Source organism: Pezoporus occidentalis, unplaced genomic scaffold, assembly GCF_034315485.1.
Source record: "Pezoporus occidentalis ecotype Australia unplaced genomic scaffold, CSIRO_AGI_Poc_V1 ctg31, whole genome shotgun sequence".
Taxonomy (NCBI): domain Eukaryota; kingdom Metazoa; phylum Chordata; class Aves; order Psittaciformes; family Psittacidae; genus Pezoporus; species Pezoporus occidentalis.
Genome location: NW_026915052.1, coordinates 1,719,623 through 1,740,954, shown reverse-complemented (window position 1 = coordinate 1,740,954; position 21,332 = coordinate 1,719,623). Strand labels below are relative to the sequence as shown.

Genomic DNA, 21,332 nt, shown 5'->3' with positions numbered 1-21,332 from the left:
TGCTGATAGCTACCTTCCTATCTTGAAAGATCATGTTGTTTTGGGGAAGGTAACAAAGGTAGCAGCTTATTAGGGGAGTTTCTGGACTATTACAGGAGTTTAGGACAACCTGATCTCCATTCCCCACATACTCAGTTTTCAAATTAGCACCTCTGTACTTTCCCTTGTGCTGCCCTAAGACTCGTAGACACGGACACGGCTGTGTCTGTGGCCTTCTCTAGCCCTTTCCTCTGTCACAGTGGCTAGGAGCCCTGGCCGCAGTCAGACTGTCAGTGTTGCTGATGCCATTTCCTAACCCACATGGTTTCCTGGCATTCTGCAGCTTGTCTGTATTTACTGAGCTCCTCTTTTTTAGGCTCTTTCAGTTAGAGACCATATGTTGTTACTGCAGTCATACCGAGCCTCATGCATGTTGGCTGTCTGTGATTTAGGACTATGAATTTCTTTGGAAAAGCTGGAAATGATAATGCTTCAAGATAAGAATTCTCTTTTTTTTTGTGGAGGTACTAACTCTTGAAATCACTGGCTGTATTTAAAGCATCCAGCTGTTTCCAATATAACCTTTTTACTGCAACATGCCATTAGTATTGGAGGGCTCTACCCCAGCACTTGTTCTTCTCCACATGGTGTTGCTAGCCCTGCTTTCTCCTTTGCCAGACACCATGCAGTTAGGTAGGAATTTCTGCAGGTGATGGAAAACCAAAATGTGTGGATGGTTTCAGATTTATTGAATCGGACATGCCAATCAAAGGCTGTTTAGTGATTCCATTTTTGCCTTCAAATAATTGTGGTGCTTGCTTTCTCGAGTGTAAGTGAAATAGCCTGAGATTTTCTCATGTGATACGTGGACAGGGTAGGCATGGAAACTGAAAGGCTCTCGGGGTCATGTAACCCATCCCTTTGCCCCAGGGCAGACTCAGCTATACCTAAACTACTCCTGACAGATGTTTGTCTAACCTGCTCATGAAAGCTACCTTCAGTGGCAATTCTACCACCTCCCAAGGCAATTTCTTCTAGCCCTTAAACACCCTTGTTGTTAGGGAGCTTGCTCTTCCTGTGTGGACATGGAAAACAATTTATTCACTTCATCTTTTTTTTGACAATCATTTGCATATTTGAACCGATTACTACATCTATGTTTGGTCTTCTCAAGGCTAAACAATCTGGGTTCCTTTAAGCTCTCCTGCTGGATTATGCTTTCCACACTCTGATCCTCCTTATTTCTCTCCTGAATTCCTTCCAACTAGTCTGCATGAGTCTTGAAGCATGATGCCTAAAACTAGACACAGATCCCTGTTCAGGATCTTTAATAGCACCAATGAAGGAGGATTATGTCCCTTGTTTACATCCATGGCTCTTGTTCCTGCATCATGATATACTGCTTTTGCCCCTGCATGACGCTGATTTGTGAACAGTTTACAAACTCCAGTAGCCCCAAGATCCTTTTCCACAGAACTGCTGTGTATGAGGAATTGAAGAATGCTGCCTCAAAAGTTTAGGTTGACTTTGGCAGAGGCTTTGAGCATAGCATGCTGGCAATGGGATGGGTTTAGGTAGCCTTTGGTTGCTGTTGTAGAGAATGGGACAGTGACTGCTGCAGCGGTAGCCCAAGTCAGGCGGGAAGAGTTGGGTTTGTCAGGTGGGAAGGAGGAATTAAGTAACTAGATGGGAAGTGGAAATGAGTGCAGCCTGTCCCCTTGGTTTCAGGGCTTTTCTCCCTGGGCCCATACCCTCTTGGTGAGTTCTAGAGGCTGCAGCATTCATCAAAGTGCTGCCAAAAGGAGGGCATGGAGCTAAGCAGGCTACTCTTCCTGAAGCCTCCAAACCATCCCAAATGTTTTGAGTTCTTTGTGGCCAGTGGAAAGCCACTAATCGGCTTTGGGGCTTTTTTTGACTGGGGCACGTGACCAAGCCATCAAGATTAAAGCAGCACGAGGAAGGAAAAGAGGCTTAAACAGCTGAGGGTGCCTGGCAGGTCATTTTAACCTTTTCATAATCATTAAAGCTGCAGAATCCCATTAGCAGCAACTTGCAGCTCCAGTCTCCAGATGAGTGCTGGTGACAACTTTCTGTGCATCTCTGCCTTCCCCTATGGGAGAGTCCATCACAACTGTCTGGTAGCACTCCAACTTTGAGCAGAGAGTCTGGCTGTTTCTTCCTGTGCATCGAGGAGTCCATCTCACCAATGAGGAGCAATCCATGGGTCTATGAAAAGTGGAGAATTTATCTCTCTGTCTCTAAAATTAGACTCTCATTGAAGGTCCTGCTTAGGCCATACAGTGGTAGATCAGCCCTTGCCCATCTGTGGCAATAGCAGAGAGGTACAGGATAAGGAAGATTATGGTGATCTCCTAATTCACTGCTTTGGCACTGGTCAATGGACTATGGCTTTACTCTGCCTGAATTGGAGACAGCCAAAGATCCTACAGTGCAGCTATGACAGGGGAAGCAAAACTTTTTGGATGGAGCTACATTGACTAAGGCAGTCAAAAAGCCTCCAGTTTGTTGATGATACGCATCCTCTCTTACAAGTTTTTATGAGTGCAGCGCCATGTTCAGTAGCCAGTCTGATCTGCCCCTGTCCTTTCTCCAGCTTCTGCATCTTTTGTTGTCTCCCTTCATATCAGCTAGGAAAAGCTGATAGCAACATACTGGTACTACAGCGTCAGGAAGGGAGAATTGCTCTGACCCACCTATGATTTGAACGTTGTTGTAGAATTGTCTTTTCTGTATTCAGGCAATCCTTCACTGAGTACATCTACATGGTTGCACAGTACACCCAGGTGAAGGTGTCATCTCTGCAAGGAGGCTTACAAAGAGAGCTGTGGAAAGCCCTGGAGAGCCACAGCAGCACTGTCTGTCCTTGTCTACTCCCAGCAGCAGAAGAGCTGCTACTGGTTGTCCATCCCAGGAGAGGGGGTGTCATACTACAGGATTGGAAAGTGTTTTACCACCTTCCCATTAACAGGTTTTATGGGTTGAGTGGGTTAGACATCCTGAAATGCAAGCGATTCCAGTGGTTCCTGCTGTGCTATTCCGTGATAGAAGGAAAGCTCCCATGGAGATTGTAATGTAAAGTTCATCCAATCACGAAGGAGAAACTGTTGGCCACTTTCTGATGGGACAAGACAGCTCTTTTCCAGCTGCACTGCAGTACATGAATATATACATGCACATGCTCCTGCTTCCCTATCAGCCAACTCCTAATGAAATCCCAGTATCAGGATAGCTTGAGCTCCTGTTGACAGTTTTCACGAGCAGATTTTTTGCTGTGCGTGGAGATGATGTCATGGCTTGAAGTCACAATAGGGAGCTGTAAAATCTGAAATCAGAAGAGACTTTATCAAACAGTTACAGGCTGACTTGAGGCCGCTAAGCTCCCAGACAGGCCTAATGAACTGGAACTGAGTTGGGAATGTGTGGTCTTGAAAAACTTGAGAGCTCGTAGTTACAGGCTTGCTATGAAATGTTAATTAAATAGCTGCAGTGGCATATGTTGCATCCTGCCAGAGCAGCACTTAGCAGCAGCACAGCGCATTGCCAGTGCGTAACCACTGCCTTGTGAGAGTTAGAAAAATGTGTATTGCTAGAGACCAGATTTCTTTGCTATTTGTGATTGGACTGGTAACACACTTCTCTCTTGTTTTGACTAATGTTTGTGTACCTGTTCTATACCTGAGTGTCGTGGTTTAAACCCAGTCAGGTAGCTTGTTCACTCACTCCCAGTGAGTGGTGCCGAGCTGACAACAATCGAGGTCCGTGTCCGTCTCCCCCCCCTGCCTCCCCGCACCGGGGCTCTCCCCTTCCCCGCTCCCGGAGGAACGGGGAGGAGGATCGAGAGAGTGCAACTCCTACGGGTTGAGACAAAAACAGTCCAGCAACAAATCACCACCGCTACTATCAGCTACAACAATGATAAGGGAAAATAACAAGGGAAGAGAATACGATACCACCGGCCAAGAGAAACGAGCTCCACCCGGAAACCCCTGTCCTTCCGGGTCACTCCCAGTTACCCCTCACCCCGGGCATGACGTGCTGTGGTATGGAATACCTCCCCGGCTAGCCCGGGTCAGGCCTCCCCTCCTCCCTGGCAGAGCATGAGCCTCACAGAGTCCTTGGTCAGGGTAAACATCACTTAGGAACAACCGAGAACATCGGCTTCACCAACACTGTTCTCAAACTGGAAGTCAAAACACAGCACTGTACCAGTTAACACAAAGGAAAAACATGACTGCTACTGCGGAACCCAGGACATTATTTCCGGGTGGTGAATTCATTGGTTCTTCATCTCGCTTCACCCTTTTTGCCTCCTTTTTGCTTGTTCTCTTGCGTACAGGGGCAACCGATATTGGTACGAATTGGTCCTCTGGTTTGGCTGCAGTGATTATCACTGTGGTTTGAGTAGCAACTGTACTTGTTACTGGGGGTGGTGTAGCTACTGTGCTTGGAGCTGGGGTAACCGAGTTGAAGTTTGAGCAGCTGCTGTACTTGCCACTGGGACAGCTGTGCTGTTCATTGCAGCCAAAGTTTGAGTAACTGTTGCTTTGCCCTCAGATTTCTTTTCCTTTTGAAGGTGCTGGATAGTGTTGAACAAGGCCCTGTAAGCATAGGCCAAGCCCCAGCACGTTGCCATGATTTGTCCATCTCTGGTATGGCCAGAATGACCACACACCTCATTTAAGTGTTTTACTAATTCTTCTGGATTTTGCAGTTGTTCAGTAGTGAAATTCCAAAGTACTCGAGGGGCACCTAGATACTTGCCCATACTATCCCACACACCCTGCCACTCATGGCTGTCCAGCCTCAGGGAAAATCTCTCGGTCCTCCTACATCGTCGTTTGACCCCAGACAAGACCCAAACCTGAATCTGCTTAACTCTTGAAATCAGCACACTGCAGTGGTGATTCCCATATCAGCAAACAAGTCTCAACAGCATTAAAAGGCCATTCAAAAAATTCAAAACTCTCAAATGTAAATGGTCTGGGGGGACAGAGGGTAAAAGGATGTCAGCACTTAGCAAGCAGCCACACTGGGAACATAAGCCAGATTTTCATGATCAATGATTCTATTGTATTACAAGTCATTACCATAAAGTACAATGGGATAAAAACCACTGAAAAACCTTGTGAGGACGTTGATCAAGAGGAACAACCTTGAGAGCCAATAAATCAGCATTGTGACGAGTGACTATCAAGTGTGTTCTTATTGCTAAAAGAACTGAAACCCAGATTTCTTTGCTATTTGTGATTGGGTTGACTGCAACAAATCACCACCGCTAACACACTTCTCTCTTGTTTTGGCACCTAATGTTTGTGTAAAACACAGCACTGTTCACAAAGGAAAAACATATACCTGAGTTATCACCTGCACCTTAAAAATGAGGTCTTACAAAGACGGATGTTGTCATGGGTGGCTTTGGGTGCGCCATATGGGGCTTTTAGTTTTTTAGCATAGTCTAATGCAATGTCTATTCAGTAAAAGTGTGCTGCATCATCTCAGCTATGAAAATAATGATATTTGGCCTTAGTTCTGTTTCTGTAAGTGCCCTCCTGACACCTCTTTAACGCTGCCCAGCAGAGTGCAGAGGAAACTGTTCCCTGCACAATCCACAATGAATGAGGAGGTGGGACAAGAGGTAGAGCAGGTTGGTACGGTTCGCTTGCAGAATATCTTGCAAAGCTACAAAAGGAGCTTCTGTCTGTCATAGACCTTGTTGTTGCATTATTTTCTTACCTCATCCCAAGGGAGACCCCAAATTGTGCACAGCCTCCTACTGGAGAGGCATGAGGATTAGGGTTAGTAGAGTATGGTATTCTGGACCTGATAGAAGAGAAGGTAGTTGTAGGTCAATGAGGTGGTGGGCAAGGGTGGTGGCTTTGTCCATCTCTCAGTAATTTGCTTTAATGACAATCTATGAAGATATGTGAGTTTCATCTGCTTCCTAGATGCTCTGAAAGAGTGCTGTTGCCTTAATAAATCAACTTCCTTACAAGAGCGCTGGCCTATTTTTCGTCCTGCTTGTCTGTGTCAAGAAGCAAAACCAGCAGAGCAATACAAATCTGAAATATGGTGCTGAAGAGCAGAGGTATGATAAGAAAACTGCTGACTAACAGTAAAATGTTTTATTGAGCACAAGTGAAGGCCTTTTTATGAGATGATCTTTGATGGAAAGGAAGGAAGTGAAAATGTCAGCATCCCATCACATGAAGGAGATGGTAGCAGCTGGCCACAAGTTGCTAACCTGGTAGAGCATCACTCCTTCCTGCATCTTTCCTCCTTGGGTTTGGATTATGGAGAATCCTGTTAGGATTCTCCTCTGCAGTGCATGTGAAGACAGTGCTGGAGTGGGGCACTGTGGTCCTGACCTGCCAGCCAGCACCCTATCACATTGCATAGCAGACATCGAAAAGACAAACCAAACCTCAGTGGGATGGTGTGGAAGGGGACTAAGGCACCTCTGTTTGCTCAAGTCTGCTCATGCCAACTTGTTTCATACTGCCCAGGCTGGGTGTAGGGACCATCCTGCTGTGAGCCCCACCCCATCAGAGGGATCTTGGCAGCTTCCTCATCTCACCAACACCTACAATAACCTTTTCTTGCATCTTTTCTGTGAACAGCCCTAACTAAAGGGATTGCATTTTTTTCATACATTCATTTAAGTGCTAAAGCCTCATTATGAAAAGGTCTTAAATGAAAGTGTCTCAATCCCAACCATGTAGCTAGCACACAGACCTCTGCTCTGTGTGCTTGTGGTTTGGAGAAATGACATACAAGGAAACAAAAACATTTATTTTGCTACTATCAAAATAAATGTATAATTCATAGTATTTACCTCTGACACATTCTTTTGATATCTCAGATGAGAATCAGAACAGTTCCAGTATCTCGAAGTGCCTTTGAAAATGGCACTGTTCTGTGTTCCGCAGACTAAAAGTTTGTTTTCACTGTTGAAACAGTTTCTAATTTATGTTTTAAAAAAGCTTCAGGAGTCAGGCAGTTCCCTGCTCTCTCAGCGGCTGTTGAGTTAAAACAAGGTAGAGTGATTTGTCTTTCCTCAATTTAGCTGTAATGAGTATTAAGTGGTTTATCTACGTGGAAGAAAGTTACTGAGCTAGATTACATCCAGGTTGAATTATACCCCGTTCCAGATGGAGTATGTATTTAAGACAGTAAATCTCGAGGAGGGCGGACAATAACAGTAATGTTCATTTTTAGGCTGGAATGTGACTCGTCTACCTCTCTTGGAGAAAATGTGCAGTGCTACATTCAGTTAGATTTTCAAAGGCTTTGTGAAGAAATGGGACTTCAGGTTTTACAGCTCTGAACAATTTAGCTTGAAGCATCTGCACTGTACAAGTGATCGATGGCTCATGGTGATTATGGTTCTCATACGTTTTGCTGTTGCGGGTAGCAGCCTGCAGGGCATGATGCCGTCTCTCTCCCCAGCCTTCTCTTCTGTACCAAGTGCGATGGTTGGCTGTGACAGGGAGGGTGCTGGGTGTGAGGTGAGATGTTCTGGTGGGAAATTTCTTCCTTCTGGTACCATCTGGTCTACTAAGGCACCCATTACTCATGCAGCTGTGCTTGTGGCCCTGAGGAGTACCTGGAGGAGGATGTGGTGTTGTTGGCATCCCAGGTGGCACCGACTGCCAGACCATCCTCCCAAAAAGCTTATCCTTGACCACCTTGCTTAGCCTTGACCATGTGTCCTTGGCCTTGTCTGCTTCCCTGATACTGTACCTCCTGTTCACTTGCTAGAGCTAGCTGGCATGGTTGACCAGCCAGGCTAGGGACAAGGTGTCAGGTCAGTGGCAAGGCTCCAGCAGGCATGGGTGGACTCAAAGTCGGTGTCATGAGGTGGTGGCTGGGTGGGTGTGCTGTGGATATGCCCCAGCACCCAGGTCTGGGAGCTACTCCTGCCAGTGAGGAGAGTGCACTGGGGCTGGTGAAGGTGGAGCATTCCTCACAGCGTGTGGCAGGCTTTGACAAGGCAATGTGGACCATTTGTTTAATTTTAATGAAGGGGATAAGGGGGGGTCCAAGACATCAGTGATTCAGCTCTGCTGCCTCTCCTGGGTGGGTCAGCAGGGCTGTCCTTGCCCTATGGCTCTGGGGGAGGCAGGAGAGGAGGGAAGCTCTGATAAGAGGAAGGTCAGAGGCAGAAAAATGTTGGGAATGTGTTTCTTGATCTAATATGGGAGAGATGCAGCGTAGGGCTTCACTGCTCAGCCCGGCAGTGTTACTGCCTGCTGTCATGAGAGTTATGGGTTTTTTAAACCTGAGATCAAGATGCAGATGGCTCACCTGACACCTACTTCAACACAGGCAGGTCCAGAAGATGGAGGCAATTAGCCTCTGAGGGCACAGCAAGGATGGTGATGGCTCTGAGCGCTGTTTCTCAGCCTTTGCCTGAGACAGAGCATCTTCTGCTGACAAAAAACCTCATTTGCTTTCTTTCGTTTCCTCCATATATTTTATGTTGCTGTGGGGTATTGTCTCACTGAGGTGAGATATTGGACATGATTTGGGGTTGAACAGTAGTGTTTGAAGAGTTCTAGTAAATCTCTAAGCAGGCTTTCAAGACTGGTGGTAACTGTTGTGTCCTGGGGATGCAGGGGTTGCCTTCCCAAGGAATACTCCTTTTTTTTTTTTTGCAAGGGATATGAAACCAAAGTGAGGAAATTACTCTCTCTCAATTTCCTTTTCTTTGGCAGATATGCTCTATTCTTTTCATCAACCAACCAGTCAGTCCTTGTAGCATTTGGGGCCTGGACACAACAGCTTCTGTGTCACCATTCATCTACTTAACATACATTTCCTTTAGGTGTTAGCAGTGCTGGAACCCACCACAAGCACATATTGAAGAGGTTGCTCATGAAGTTCCGGTTGCCAGCCTCTACCTTGGGTAACTTCCTGCTGTGCTTGAATGCAGAGCTGCTGGAGAGGACCTGCTGCAGTTTGTCTGTTCTCCATTGGCACAGAACTGTGAGAAAAGAGCTGGTTTGCATCAGAAATAAGACCCATAAGCTTTTTAGGTTTTGGCTGCTGTGGATGTGGTGTGGTATCTCACAATATAAACACTTGGCAGTGGGAAAAGAATACAAAGGTGAGGGGGATCACTGCATGTAGTAGGCTCCCTGCCACCTGAGAAATGGGTTTGGGCTACTAACGGGCAGCAGGATTAATCAGGGCTATGGTTCTTGTGGAGTCCATGTCTGTTACTGGCATCACATTGAGATCTTTAGCATTATCTAGCATTTTTACACTTGTTCATGCAAGTGTTGCTGCCTGTGCAATTTATGCACACAGGGGCTATGCTTAATCCAGAGGCATATCTCTGATTCCCATGCAGGCATGGATGGAGCATTTCTTTGACACCACTTTGAATGCTTCCTTGAAGCTGCTTTGAATGCACCAATACTTTGAGATAAAAATCAGGATCTGTTATATCAGGATCACTGCATTCATTGTGTAGAAGCACTTGACTTTGCTGCTGCCCTGGCAGAATGCAGGTACAGGGCAGGCAGGGAAGGACACCTTATCTGACCAGATCTACTGATGGAGGCTGTTGTATGCAGCACATGAGTGGAATCTCTGATTGTCTTCAGATAGACCTAGAGACTGTTCGTGGAACTGTTTAGCCAGTGTTACTGGACTCAATTTAGGGGTAAGTTAACAAAGTGTGGTGGCCTGGGGTACAGAGGTGGTCAGACCAAGGGGTCTGTGGTCCTCCTGTCTTTGCATTTAAGATACTCTGACGCCCCTCTTGTCCTGCTGGAGGACAGGTTCATTACTAATTCAGCAAGTTGTTCAAGCTGATGCTGAATCTTGCTGACTTAAGCACCAGTCTTCAGCAGCATTATACTCACCACCTTTTGATATGCATGACTAAATTCATGATGCTGTTGGCACGGGGCTTTGGCAGGAAGGTGCTATGGATTGATCCTATAACCTATATAAGCTACTTGATTTGCCCTCTTCTCCTCTAACCTGGAGACCCCTCCCATATTGGGGTTGTGGTTGGATGGTTTGTGGTCCCTGCAGCTGAAGGTGATACTGCTGTGAACCTTACCACCACTTGAACTGTTCACTGAACTTACATAGCTTCCTACAGTGTCATCTTAACCTTTTCCATGAGGACAGTTTGGATTTCCTCAGTTTGGACAAAGAACAATCCAAACAAAAAAGGGAGCATGTTTCCTCTGAGAGTGTTTGTGCTTTAGATGGGCACTTGACTTGATCCATCCTGCTGTTCCTTTATGTGCGGTTTGGCACTTGTTTATGGCAGCACTTTTTCAAGCTTATTCCAATTATTCTCTTGAATGGTCAAAGCACTCTCAGTGATTAACTGTAGCCTGCATGCTAGCTCTTCTGCTAAACTGCCCCCAGAGTGGCCAAGAAACAGCATCCAGGCTTGTGCTGGAGTGCATTCGGCAGCTACTGGCAAAGGCAAAGACAAGCTGTTTAGCACAGAGCCAGCCTAAACTTCATATGTGTGCATGGGTGCATGTTTGCGTGTTGGGAGATGCAGGCAGTGGTGCCTGCTAACCACGGTGGGGCTGATCCTGAAAGGTGCTGGCAGTTGGCAACATGCACCAGCCAGCATCAGCACTGTTTGCCTTAATACCCTCTTGCTCATTGACTCATGCTTGGTGAGAAGCTCTGTGGTTGAATAGTGGCTTTTGCAGTCATACCATGATAAATGAAATGAGGTAAAATAAAATTCTATTTTGCAGAGCTCCTTTAGCAGTGCAGAAAATGTTTGGGGTGTTTTGTACGCTTAAGCTGCAAAACCTTTTTCCTACTGCTGTAACAACTCTCAGCCTCTGCTACCAAAGTGGAGGAGAAATTCTGCAAACATCTGCATGTCTGCAAGGAACTACTGGAAACCACTAAGCTGTGATGAAAATGGAGAAAAGGTTTTCCCAGGTTCCTTTATTTTCTTCCCTTGGAATTTGCAAGTGTGTTGCTTCAAAGCACGTTTCAAACCAAGAATCAGGTATTTTGGAGAGCAGTAAGCCACCCACATAGCTCTCCAGTAAGTTACCTTATACACCGGGTCACCCTATCTGGTGTTGCTGTCTTATTGCAATGGAAAACTGGCTATTACATTCTTTAAGGTTGAATATTGCTGTTTTATGTGAGGGTTTTCTGTATTTTATTCTCCTGGAATTTTTCTGTTTAGTATTATGTGCTTCCACTAGAAAAAAACAGATGTCCTGGGCAGGTACTTGCTGTGTGTGTGCTGCAGCTCTATGGCCTTGCTGTACACAGTTCTTCCCCTTTTACAGCACTGGAAATTGTGGCAGTGATCTCCTTGTAGGGCTGTGCCAGCAGCTTGTTTTTGTGAGGTTTTCAGTTGTTTTTGAAAGAAAAAAGGCACGTGTGAGGAGGGGTTGTTTGTTCAAGCCTAAAAGGAAACATCTTGTTCTGTTGTTGAATATTTTGATACATTTTACGTGAACGAGAATGGCTTTCAAAGCCATTTTATGGCTTTTTCAAAGCCAAATTACTTGTATAAAATCATGAAAGACAGTGTTTCAACTTCACTTTCCTTCTCTGCTCGCTCACCCCCAAACCAGGTGGCACTGACATGAATTCACAGAAGATGTTGCTGTTGCTGAATCTCAGCTTTTAGTGAAAATCACTTTTTGCCGAATCCCTTACTCACCCTATGCACTTGGGGTTTTATTCTTTTGGTCTTTCTCAACAGTGCCTTCCATGGAGTGGGAAAACGTGTCACTGTCAGTACTTGCCTGTAGCACAAGAAGCTTAAATGTGTTTCTTTTCTCTTTTCCTAAAGATTCGTCTTCCAACTATATCAGGCAACTTGAAACAAAAGTGAAACTGCTGGAGGATGACAACAAGCTGCTTTCCCAGGTAGGTTTTTTATTTCCTTGTAGATATTAGTGTGGCTTAGTTTTCCATATAGTTGTGTCCGACTGCCCACTTGAACGCACAAAGGCGTAATGGACAAAGAGCATAATGGACTTTTCATATCAAGCACCCACTGATGAAATTTGGTTTCCTTTTGTTAAAAAAAGAAAAAAGAAAAAAGTAAAGCCTCTGTTAGTGTCTGTGTCTGTTTCAGAGATGCCTCCCTGCAGAACACCTTGATCTACTGCTGCTCTAGGGGATGCTGCGAGGGTCTGGTGCTGCCTATGCCCTTGCTGTAGGATTTTGTCTTTGCTTGCCCATTTACATTGACTTTTATCTTGTTAAAAGAGGAGGCTGTAGTCAAAAGACAGCCTTGGGAATAGTTTTGTGCGGTGCTGGCTCCCAGCTTTTATTTGAGATCTTGCTTAAATCTGAACAGACCTCTCTAAACTGGCACTTCTTGCTTGCATCTGCCCTTCAAAGTCTACTCCACGTGCCAATGGGCTTTTGATCACTCCTGGTGCTTACCTGTCTGTATACAGCAATGTCAAGCAGCGGGAAGAAAACAGCCATTCTGTCTGGTATGTCCCCTGGATGCTCCCACAAAACACTGGTTACTGTAGATAGGGGCGGCTTTGCTGAATTCAGCTGTCTGTTTAAACTGATGGAAAAGTTAGCCTTTTTCTCTTGTTCTTTGCATCCTTTCAGTGTTGTATGTTCTACCTCCCTCACATTTTAAAGGTTTTTTCTATACTTTGCTTCTTACTTCAAGCACTGAGTTTCATGGTCATTTTGTTCTAGATTCTTCTCAATTATGAAGACTGCAATAAAAAAAATACCTTCAATTATTTAAAATTAAAAATACGTTTTTGCCAGTTTATGTTGTGCTGATCTTTGCATTTCACCAAGTCTGAAGACAGACTGCTCCAGGATCCATGCTTCTAAAACATCTCTGTTAAAGGATGAAGGATCTATGCTTACTGAAATGTCAGTAAAATAATTTTGTCAAACCTTGATTTTACTGAAATACACATTTTAAACTGACTGTGAGCTTTTTTTGACAATTACCCCAAGTTTCCAGTGTGCTCATTGGCATTGCTAGCTGTGAAACAAAATTGACAAGGCACCAAAGCGTTAAAGCCCCCAAAGGGTGCTCAACTCAACAGCTACCGAGTGGCTTCATGTATTAATCAATTGCTAATTCAATTTTAACTCCCTTTGTCTTTTTCCCAACCGTGAGAAAGCTGGTGGCAGTTGAAACCCCAAGACCATTTAATTGGAGCTATTGGTAAGCAGACGGGCTGTGTGTAGGTAGCTGGAATGCATATGGATTCAGGAATGGGCTTTATATGCCCTTGGCCCATCTTTGTCCTGCCACAGCTGAGCATCAGATCTGCCTTATAAGGTCAAAAAAAAAGTGGCTGGTAATTAATGTATGGTAAATTAATAGTGGCTGAATAGCTGCCTGGACTTACTGCATTGAGAAGATGAAGCCCAGTCAGTCTGGGGGTGCGTGGTGCTCAACCAGTCCCACGAGCCCTTCCCCTTCTTGCTGTCCTGGGTGGGAAGGCTGTGCCTTTTCCTCCATGTATCTCTCCTCAGGTGTCCTCACCTTTCAGGCTGTGTCACTATGGATGTTTGAATCCAGGAGGGAAATGATTTTAAAACAGCTCTGTGCTATGGTGAAAGCCAGTTGCACCCCCCCCCAGCAGCAGCAGGCACCAATGCCAGCCTGCCTGTGACCTTCTGTGCAGCCCCTGTGCGATGTCTTAATGGCCCTCCAAAAAGACCAGGATCTGATCTATTTTAGATCACACTCAGGAATACTTCTTTTTATCATGTAAAGCTTTCCTTAGGGCAGCAGGAGAAGAGTTGAAGCTACCACAGTCTGGGTAAACTCCTTGGGAATACTGAGCTCCAAATCTGTCATGCTGCAAACCTAGATTCGTTTTTTTTCTCTTTCAGTGAGAAAGATGAGGAGAATCTGTATAGACACAAACTCACATGCATACATACATATTGTTCCCAGCACTTTCTTGGAAAAGTATAATCCACTTACTGCATTCTTACTTGCTCCATCTGATTGGAAAGTGTTTAGCTGTTACTATGCGGATCTTGGGATAAGACTCTAGTCAAAAAGGATCCTGGCAAACTTTCTTCTGTTTTTAAAGCTGCCTGGTGATCCTGGCTGTTTGAACTCTGCAGTGCCAAACTGGCTTGTCAACACCAAAGTCACATTTTAACTCGGCTTGGCTTTCTCCCTGGGAGTATTGACATTGCAATAATGTTTGCAGTCTGGTGTCAAGAAGTTCTATCACCAGCATGCTGAGGAGTGATGAAACCTGACGTCCTAAGTAACAAACAGTGCCTGTGCATTAAAGGATTAACAAATCAGTAGTGGTTATGGAAGTCTTTCTGGCTTCTCTCCGAGTGCTAAACATAGAGCTGAAATGGTGCTTCATCCAGAGACACCCGAGAAGGCGGGTGCTGCGAATGATATTGGAAGTTTACAGGAGGATTTATATTACAGTGTCTAGTGACACACTGCCTCTGCTAGGTGGTGCATCCTGAGTAAGATTTCTTGTGTTATCTTCTTCGGCATCTGGGGCTGAAAGCTGTGCTGAGAGGTACTGCCTTTGTACCACCTTCAGGAATGGGATTAAGTTGGTGTAGGGGTCCCCAGCCTGCACTTTTTCTCCTGCTTCCTGACATCTCATTTCTCTTCCTTCAGAGGAAGAGCTCTCCAGCCCATGCTGAGGCAGCTGCTCTGCCCTGTATGTGTTTCTTACTGTTTCCTGCTGTAGCGCAGGCATGCTGGGATTCACAGTTCTGTTTTTCTGGTGACTCATTTGAACAGATCAGTGGTGAAAGCTTTTCCTTCCCTTGGGAGATCAAGAGGTAACATCTCATGAGCCACACTTTGTAGTAGGAGGAAATTCAGTGGAGAAGTGGATGTTACTTACGATATCCGTGTATGGATTTATCTGGTTCTTTTGGTTTCTAGGTAAGGAGATCTGTATTTGCAGCTGGGAAGTGAGCTTGTGACATTGTTAACCCATCAGTAATCATTGCTCTTCCCACTCTCCTTTCTCTGAGCAGAAATGACCTCAGCTGTATGCCTTTCTTTGACTCAGGTTTACACTGTAATGTTTTGCTAGCATTGTATTAACTTTGCTTATTAAAATTTGTTAAATTTGTTAATTTAAATTTGTTAAATTTGTTAACATTGCTGGCTTTGTTAACTAGGAAGTCGTGCTCTTGGATAGCATTGCTGTGCTGGCAAAATCCCTGCCAGCAACTGTAACAATGTACAGCTTTTGTTGCCCTGGTCTGTATGGGCTAGGGAGATGCAGTAGTGCATGCCGCTACCAGAAAGGGCCCCTTAATGCCTGCTCACCAATGGTGGTAGGTCCCTGTGATGTAAGCACAATGGCAAAGCCCCTGCAGTTGAGATGGGGACGTCAGTGTCCTAGGGTAGATAGTGTCAGCCTTTCTCACAATTGTAGCTGGTTTCTGGAAGTTTTAGTTGAGGTGTATTGAAGATGAATGTAAGCTCTGAGGCATGTTGGGTGTTGGCTTTGGAGAGCTTCACAGGCATCACTTTTGTAGTCTCACATTCTCTAGGGAGGAAGTGCACTAAGTTCTGCAGTGTGCATGCAATTAATTTATGCAAGATCATGTGGGAGAAGTCCTGCTTTTCCACTGTGTCATTGTGGGAAGTGCCAGAAGAGCTGGTGTTAATGTCTCTTTTGCAGTGTCTGGTTTACATGAGAGTGCCTTCTATATTGCTAAGATACAACCCCTGAGATGGGAGACCATATTTGCTTTCCATTCCTCTGAGCTGAAAGTGTCTAAGCAGAAAATAGACCCCTTAAGCCACCTCACACTGCCCGTAAGCTAAAAATGAATTTGTAATTACACCCTTTCCCCTCAAGATTAGACAAATCTGGTTTTGTGAGCTTTGGGAGCTCCAAAAGTCAGTTCTGGTTAGCTTTAGGAACTAATGTATACATTTTAGAGATAGTAACAGTAACAAACTTCTGACCATTCTTTTACATTATTTTGTTGTTTCAGCCATTCCGTACAATGGCAAGGATTGGGCACTTTTAACTAAAACTGAAGTTTACAGGCTTTGTGGACTCATCACCGTGTTCTTCCTCCTCACAACTAAGTCCTATGCACCATGGGTTGGCTGTTGGAACTTCTTTTGGTTTATAGTCTCTATTGAGCTGTGTCTGCCTTTTTCCTTAAGAACAGGGATGCCAGAGGCATTTTCCTACTCAAAGGTTCCCAGGGCAGGTTGCACAACTTTGTTTCAAAAAGCCCAGCTTTGAACAGAGCGGATGTATTGGGGTGGTGAGACTCAGCATAACTGGATGTTTGACAGTAAGGTCCTGGTACATCTTTCAGCAAAAATTTCAGGTCCCCTGGTCCAGATCAGAAATACAAAAAGTTCTTCCCTGGGGAGTGGACAACCCTTGGAATTTATGAGGAACATGAGATTATTTAATTAAAATCACCAAATAGGCTTCATTATTACCAGCACTTCACAGCATTTCAGCATCTCCCTGCTAGCTGATGGGGATTTACAGTATCCTTGGAAGATCTTCAGAGCATCCCTGGAAGGTTTTGAAAACTGCAGTTAGTCTTATTTTTAAGACACTGCATGCTTAGCCTGAATTAAAAGAAGGCTGCAGCTGTACAGATAGTAAAATAACAGTAAATAAGTCCTGTAAACATTGCTATTAAAACAGAGCTGAGGGTTTTGAACTGGCAACTTCCATGGCAAGGGCTTCTACAGGCTGCCTCAATTCTTCTTAGGCAAATGTGAATTTGGCGCAAACATGCACTCAGCAGGCAGTTTCTAGCATATTGTTCTGAAAACGAGGGGGAAAAACTGAACCCCAGGATTGAAGAGAACCTGAGACTCGTTAGTACTGCAAAGAACAAAGATGTAAATGCATTCAGCTGAGAGCTTGATCTCTTTCTGAAGAGCAGAGGACAGAGGAGAGAGGAATTGCCCACAGTGTGCTGGCTGGCTCCAGGAGAGTCAGAGTGCAATTTTCTCCCTTGTTTTATTGTCACTTTTGTGCCAACTCTGCCATTAGCAGTTCCTGCTTGTGGAGCTGCCTTTCTGCTCTCAGAGCTGCTACTGGGTCTTAACATTTGGGCCTCTCTTTGAATTGCGGCTACAGGGTTTTGTTGCGAGGCCATTGCTTGTGCCAGGAGTGTTGCACATTCCACACAAAGTGGAACGAAATTACAAACCTGTCTTACTTCCCCAAAGTCTACCTACTGTTTGTGTGTGAGGAAGATAAGTATAATTGCTTTAATTTAAGGTCTCACAAGGGAAATGTGATTTTTTTTTTGTAATAGGAAGCAACTCAGACAGACATGAAAGCTTTCCAGTGTGTTTGGTCTCCATTTAAATTCAGAGTACTGAAGAGGACATGCCCTAGGTTACCTTATTACCAGTTTTATGTGCTTTTTAAATGTTTTGCTGCATATTGATTTTAACTAATCAAAATGGAGATGCATATTTGGGGACCAAGCCAAATATTTCTTTAAAGTCAATGGTAACTTTTTCTGTAGGACTCCATTCATTTTGAGTATATGTCATGCAGAACCAGATTTTCATGGGGCCTTTCATGAGACCACTCTCCAAACTTTGTTTTAGGCCGGTAATTGCATTGCATTTTGCTTACATGTGTAAATGCAATAGATGTTAACAGAATCCGCCTTCCACAGCTTCCTTAGCTGTGACAGTACTATGTCCCAAGTGTGTTTCATTTCACCTCCTTCTTATATGGTTTAAAATGACAAGACTGATCTGACCAATTTGCTATCAAATAAACAGACCTGAGATTTTAGTATACAATATGAATTTATTGAATAAAATGTGGTTGTTTCCCCCCCCCCCCCCCCCCCCCCCAGAATGAGATATACAGTTTTATAAGAGCAGTTCAAAGAGGTTTCAGACTTGCATCCAAAATGCTTTCAAGCCCTTTAAGATAGTAGAACTCCTTCTCTTGACTTTGGACATCAGAATCTTGGGCTGCTACCTACCAAAATAAATACTGTCTTGGTATTCACCTCCTATCAGTGGTAGCAGCCTGTCTAAAAAGTAGGATCAATGACAGAAATGAGCTTCTGCAACTTGTTATAAAAGCTGGGTGGTGTAGTCTGTGTTCTGGGGGTTGTCACCTGTGGAACCAAGGGATTTTGCGAGAACATCACCCAGAGTTCCCGAACAACCTAGGAAATGCAATTCAAGGAGTTCTGAATCCAGAAGTCAAATTACAGACAGAAACATACACTATTGATGGAATCCTAGGAATTTGAGATTATCATATCATTTCTTTCAGTTAAGTCAAAATTTTCAAAGGGCTGAAGCTGGATTTCTGTGAAAGAGTGTGAGTGTGAGCGTGAGCGATGTGCACACACAAAGCTCTGCCATGCCCCATTTGTTTCTGTCTTGGGTAAGAAAGAACATTGGGTATAATGAGGCTCAGTTTAACCTCCAGCTGTGAAATGCAGGATTAGTCATATCCTATGCTTAACCAGCTTTGTAATAACTTCACTAGATTCCACTTCTTTCTGTATGTGAAGACAGGGTCAGGGAAAAACCTCTTAACTGCTAGGAAGAAGCAGCGTTTTCTGTGTTTGTAACGTGTAGAGAGGTTCAAAGTACACACATTCTCCGTGATCAATCCATCTGAGAAGGACTGAAAAATGTTATAAAAGGAAATTAAGCAATAGCTGTAGAGGCTTAAAACCAGATTTTTGCAAGAAGTTCAATGCCAAGGTCTAGATCAGCTCAAGAAAATCTTGGTGTCTGGTATGTGAAAACAACTTGGGGATGTAAGGGAAGGATATTAATCATTCATTGCTTTGGGGATAAAAAAAGAGAGGCTCCACCCAAAACTGGAAGTCTGTGACAAAATTTTCAGTTTTTGTTTTCATAGAATCATAGAATAGTTAGGGTTGGAAAGGACCTTAAGATCATCAAGTTCCAACCCCCCTGCTATGGGCAGGGACACCTCACATTAAACCATATCACCCAAGGCCTCGTCCAGCCTGGTCTTGAACACTGCCAGGGATGGAGCATTCACAAGCTCCCTGGGCAACCCATTCCAGTGCCTCACCACACTAACAGGAAAGAATTTCCTCCTTATATCCAATCTAAACTTCCCCTGTTTAAATGTTAACCCGTCACCCCTTGTTTTGCTTTTCATGAAGCCAAAAACGCAAATTAAGTGTTTGTAGGAGACTTTTAAAGAATATTCAAGCTATCTCATAAAAATTTAGACTGGCTGTAACTGATTCTTCCTGACCATTGTTGTCCTTGTTCAGTAGAGAGCTTTGAAATCTGAGTGGTCCTCCGGAAGAGGGGGACTTAGGTGTCCATCCTGCCCTGGCTGCTGCTCAAAAGAAGAGAGAGGCATACAGCAGAGCCCTTGGCCAGCTTGGTCCCAGCATTAGTTAAAACCTGCAAGGGACCTTTTCTGATTTGTGAGAATGGGAATCAGGTCTTCGCCTTCCTCATTCCCAGCTCCCTCATCTTATGGGATGTGGGAAGTGTCTTGAAGGCAGCCTCAAACATGTTGCTGTGGATGAGCTTCTGGGAGTAGATGTGGTGGTACCCATTGGCCTCGTTTCCTGGAGTGTAGTTAACAGAAGGAAATGAATGGTGACTCCAGGAGATGGTCCAGTGAGTTTATTCATATGTATCCACATCTGTATCTACTGGTCTGGTGGAACTGGGGCAGCATTCCTTAGCTTCTTCATTGACATCCCTAATGAAGAGGTTTATTTTGGTGCTAATGAGCCATGGATCGGCTCCATTAGTCTGGGACTCTAAAACTCATTACACACAAACCACAGACCATATCAATGGTTATAGCTTTGTTTGGTTTTGTTAACTATTGAGCTGCATTTCTGCTTGGGTTATAGGCTGTGATGCTTGAAGTTCGGCTGCACCAGCCCGTATTCTCTCTTGAGCAAAGCCTGCCAGTTGTGTGATTATAATTATGTACTGCAATTTGATTTGAGCTGATTATCTGAGTCTCCCCTGAGTTACAGGATTGATCTTTCTCTGCTGATCTTAAAACAAGAGGGAAAAAATACAGATACTCTTGAATATTACCAGTGTACTGAAGTTCCCTACCTCAGTTCTACAGAGACTAGAGAGGTTTGAAACTTGCACTGCTTTTATTGCCTGTACCCCACTGAGATGCTAATAAAAATATTTTTCCAAGAGTGATCTGCTTCTTACTGACTGTCTCCTGATATTTATTAAGCTTTTTCTGCTATTAGCTGCCCTGACAATAGAGAATTTCAGTTGTCACCATTGCGACCAGGTGAAATGTGCTCCTTCAGCTCGTATGAATGCAGCTCATGATATGAGGAGAAAGAGCATAGGCAGAAGTGGGGATGCTTGTTCCTGTGTTACGTTTGTGAATAGCTGGTATACAGCTATGGCACAACATCCAGAATGCATCCTTACAGCTCCCCGTGCTGCTGTGCAAGGGCTGTGCACCTCATTCTCAGGGTTGTGCCATTTCCAATTCCACATGAACAACTGAAAATGGCTTTACTGCTGAAGCTGGTTGAGGTTGTGCTCATGACCTCTGGCTGAATAGTGGAGAGGAAACTGGGACAATAGGTGTCTTGGCAGACCATCGTCCTCTAAAGCCTTTGTCACCGGTCTAAGGAATGATCCTTGAATGCGCTGGGAGTGCAGAGGAATTTAATCTCTCCTGTTACAGAAAGCTCATATTATTACATGACATGGAGGATGTTAAATAGTTTTAATCTCATCCCTTAATTTTTTTCTTATTTGCAGAGTTCTTTCAAAATCAAAGACATTGATTTTTTTTTATTGCATTCTCATGTGTGTAATTTCCAGCTTGCCTGATAAATGCTGTTGAAGTTAATGGGACTCTTCACATATACTCAAAGTCAGATACGTGCTTTGCCGAGCTTATTTTTGCTTTAATATGTCTTGTAGTGATAACTGCAATTACTGAACCTTAATTCAATTATTTACTAGCTTCACACAGTGAAATTGCCCATCCCTCAACTTCCTGGTGCATGAGACCCTAAAACATGGATTAATGAGATAAGGAGGAGATCTCTGTGCAAGGTCATGTGGTGTAGGATGTTCACTGGGCACAAGACTTCCTGAAAGAGTCACTTGTGGGTGGTGCTGTGGTCAGAAGAAAACAGGGCCATTGCCTGGGTGCCCATGTGAGACATGTGCAAGGCAGGTGCTTTGCAGCATCTTCTTCACAGTATCTCAGATGTGTTTCTGCTTTGCTTTACCTGGGCAAAATATCACTGCTCTGCTGGGATTACTAAGGGTATCTCGGGTCAGGTTGTTCTTGCAGAATCGTGTATTCTGATAGTGCCATTGAGCTCTGCAGGTATGGTAAAATATCTGTAGTTGTGAAGAA

General features: G+C 44.3%; 1 protein-coding gene across 3 annotated transcripts in view; it reads left to right on the top strand.

The window, feature by feature from the left end:
* The window catches only part of CCDC85C (coiled-coil domain containing 85C), a 112,571-nt gene that overhangs the window by 57,172 nt on the left and 34,067 nt on the right, over nt 1–21,332 (top strand). For all 3 annotated transcript variants that reach the window (XM_062627882.1, XM_062627884.1, XM_062627883.1), the window contains exon 2: nt 11,804–11,880. In XM_062627882.1, the coding sequence (XP_062483866.1) occupies nt 11,804–11,880 (77 nt within the window). The remainder of the gene's footprint in view (nt 1–11,803; nt 11,881–21,332) is intronic.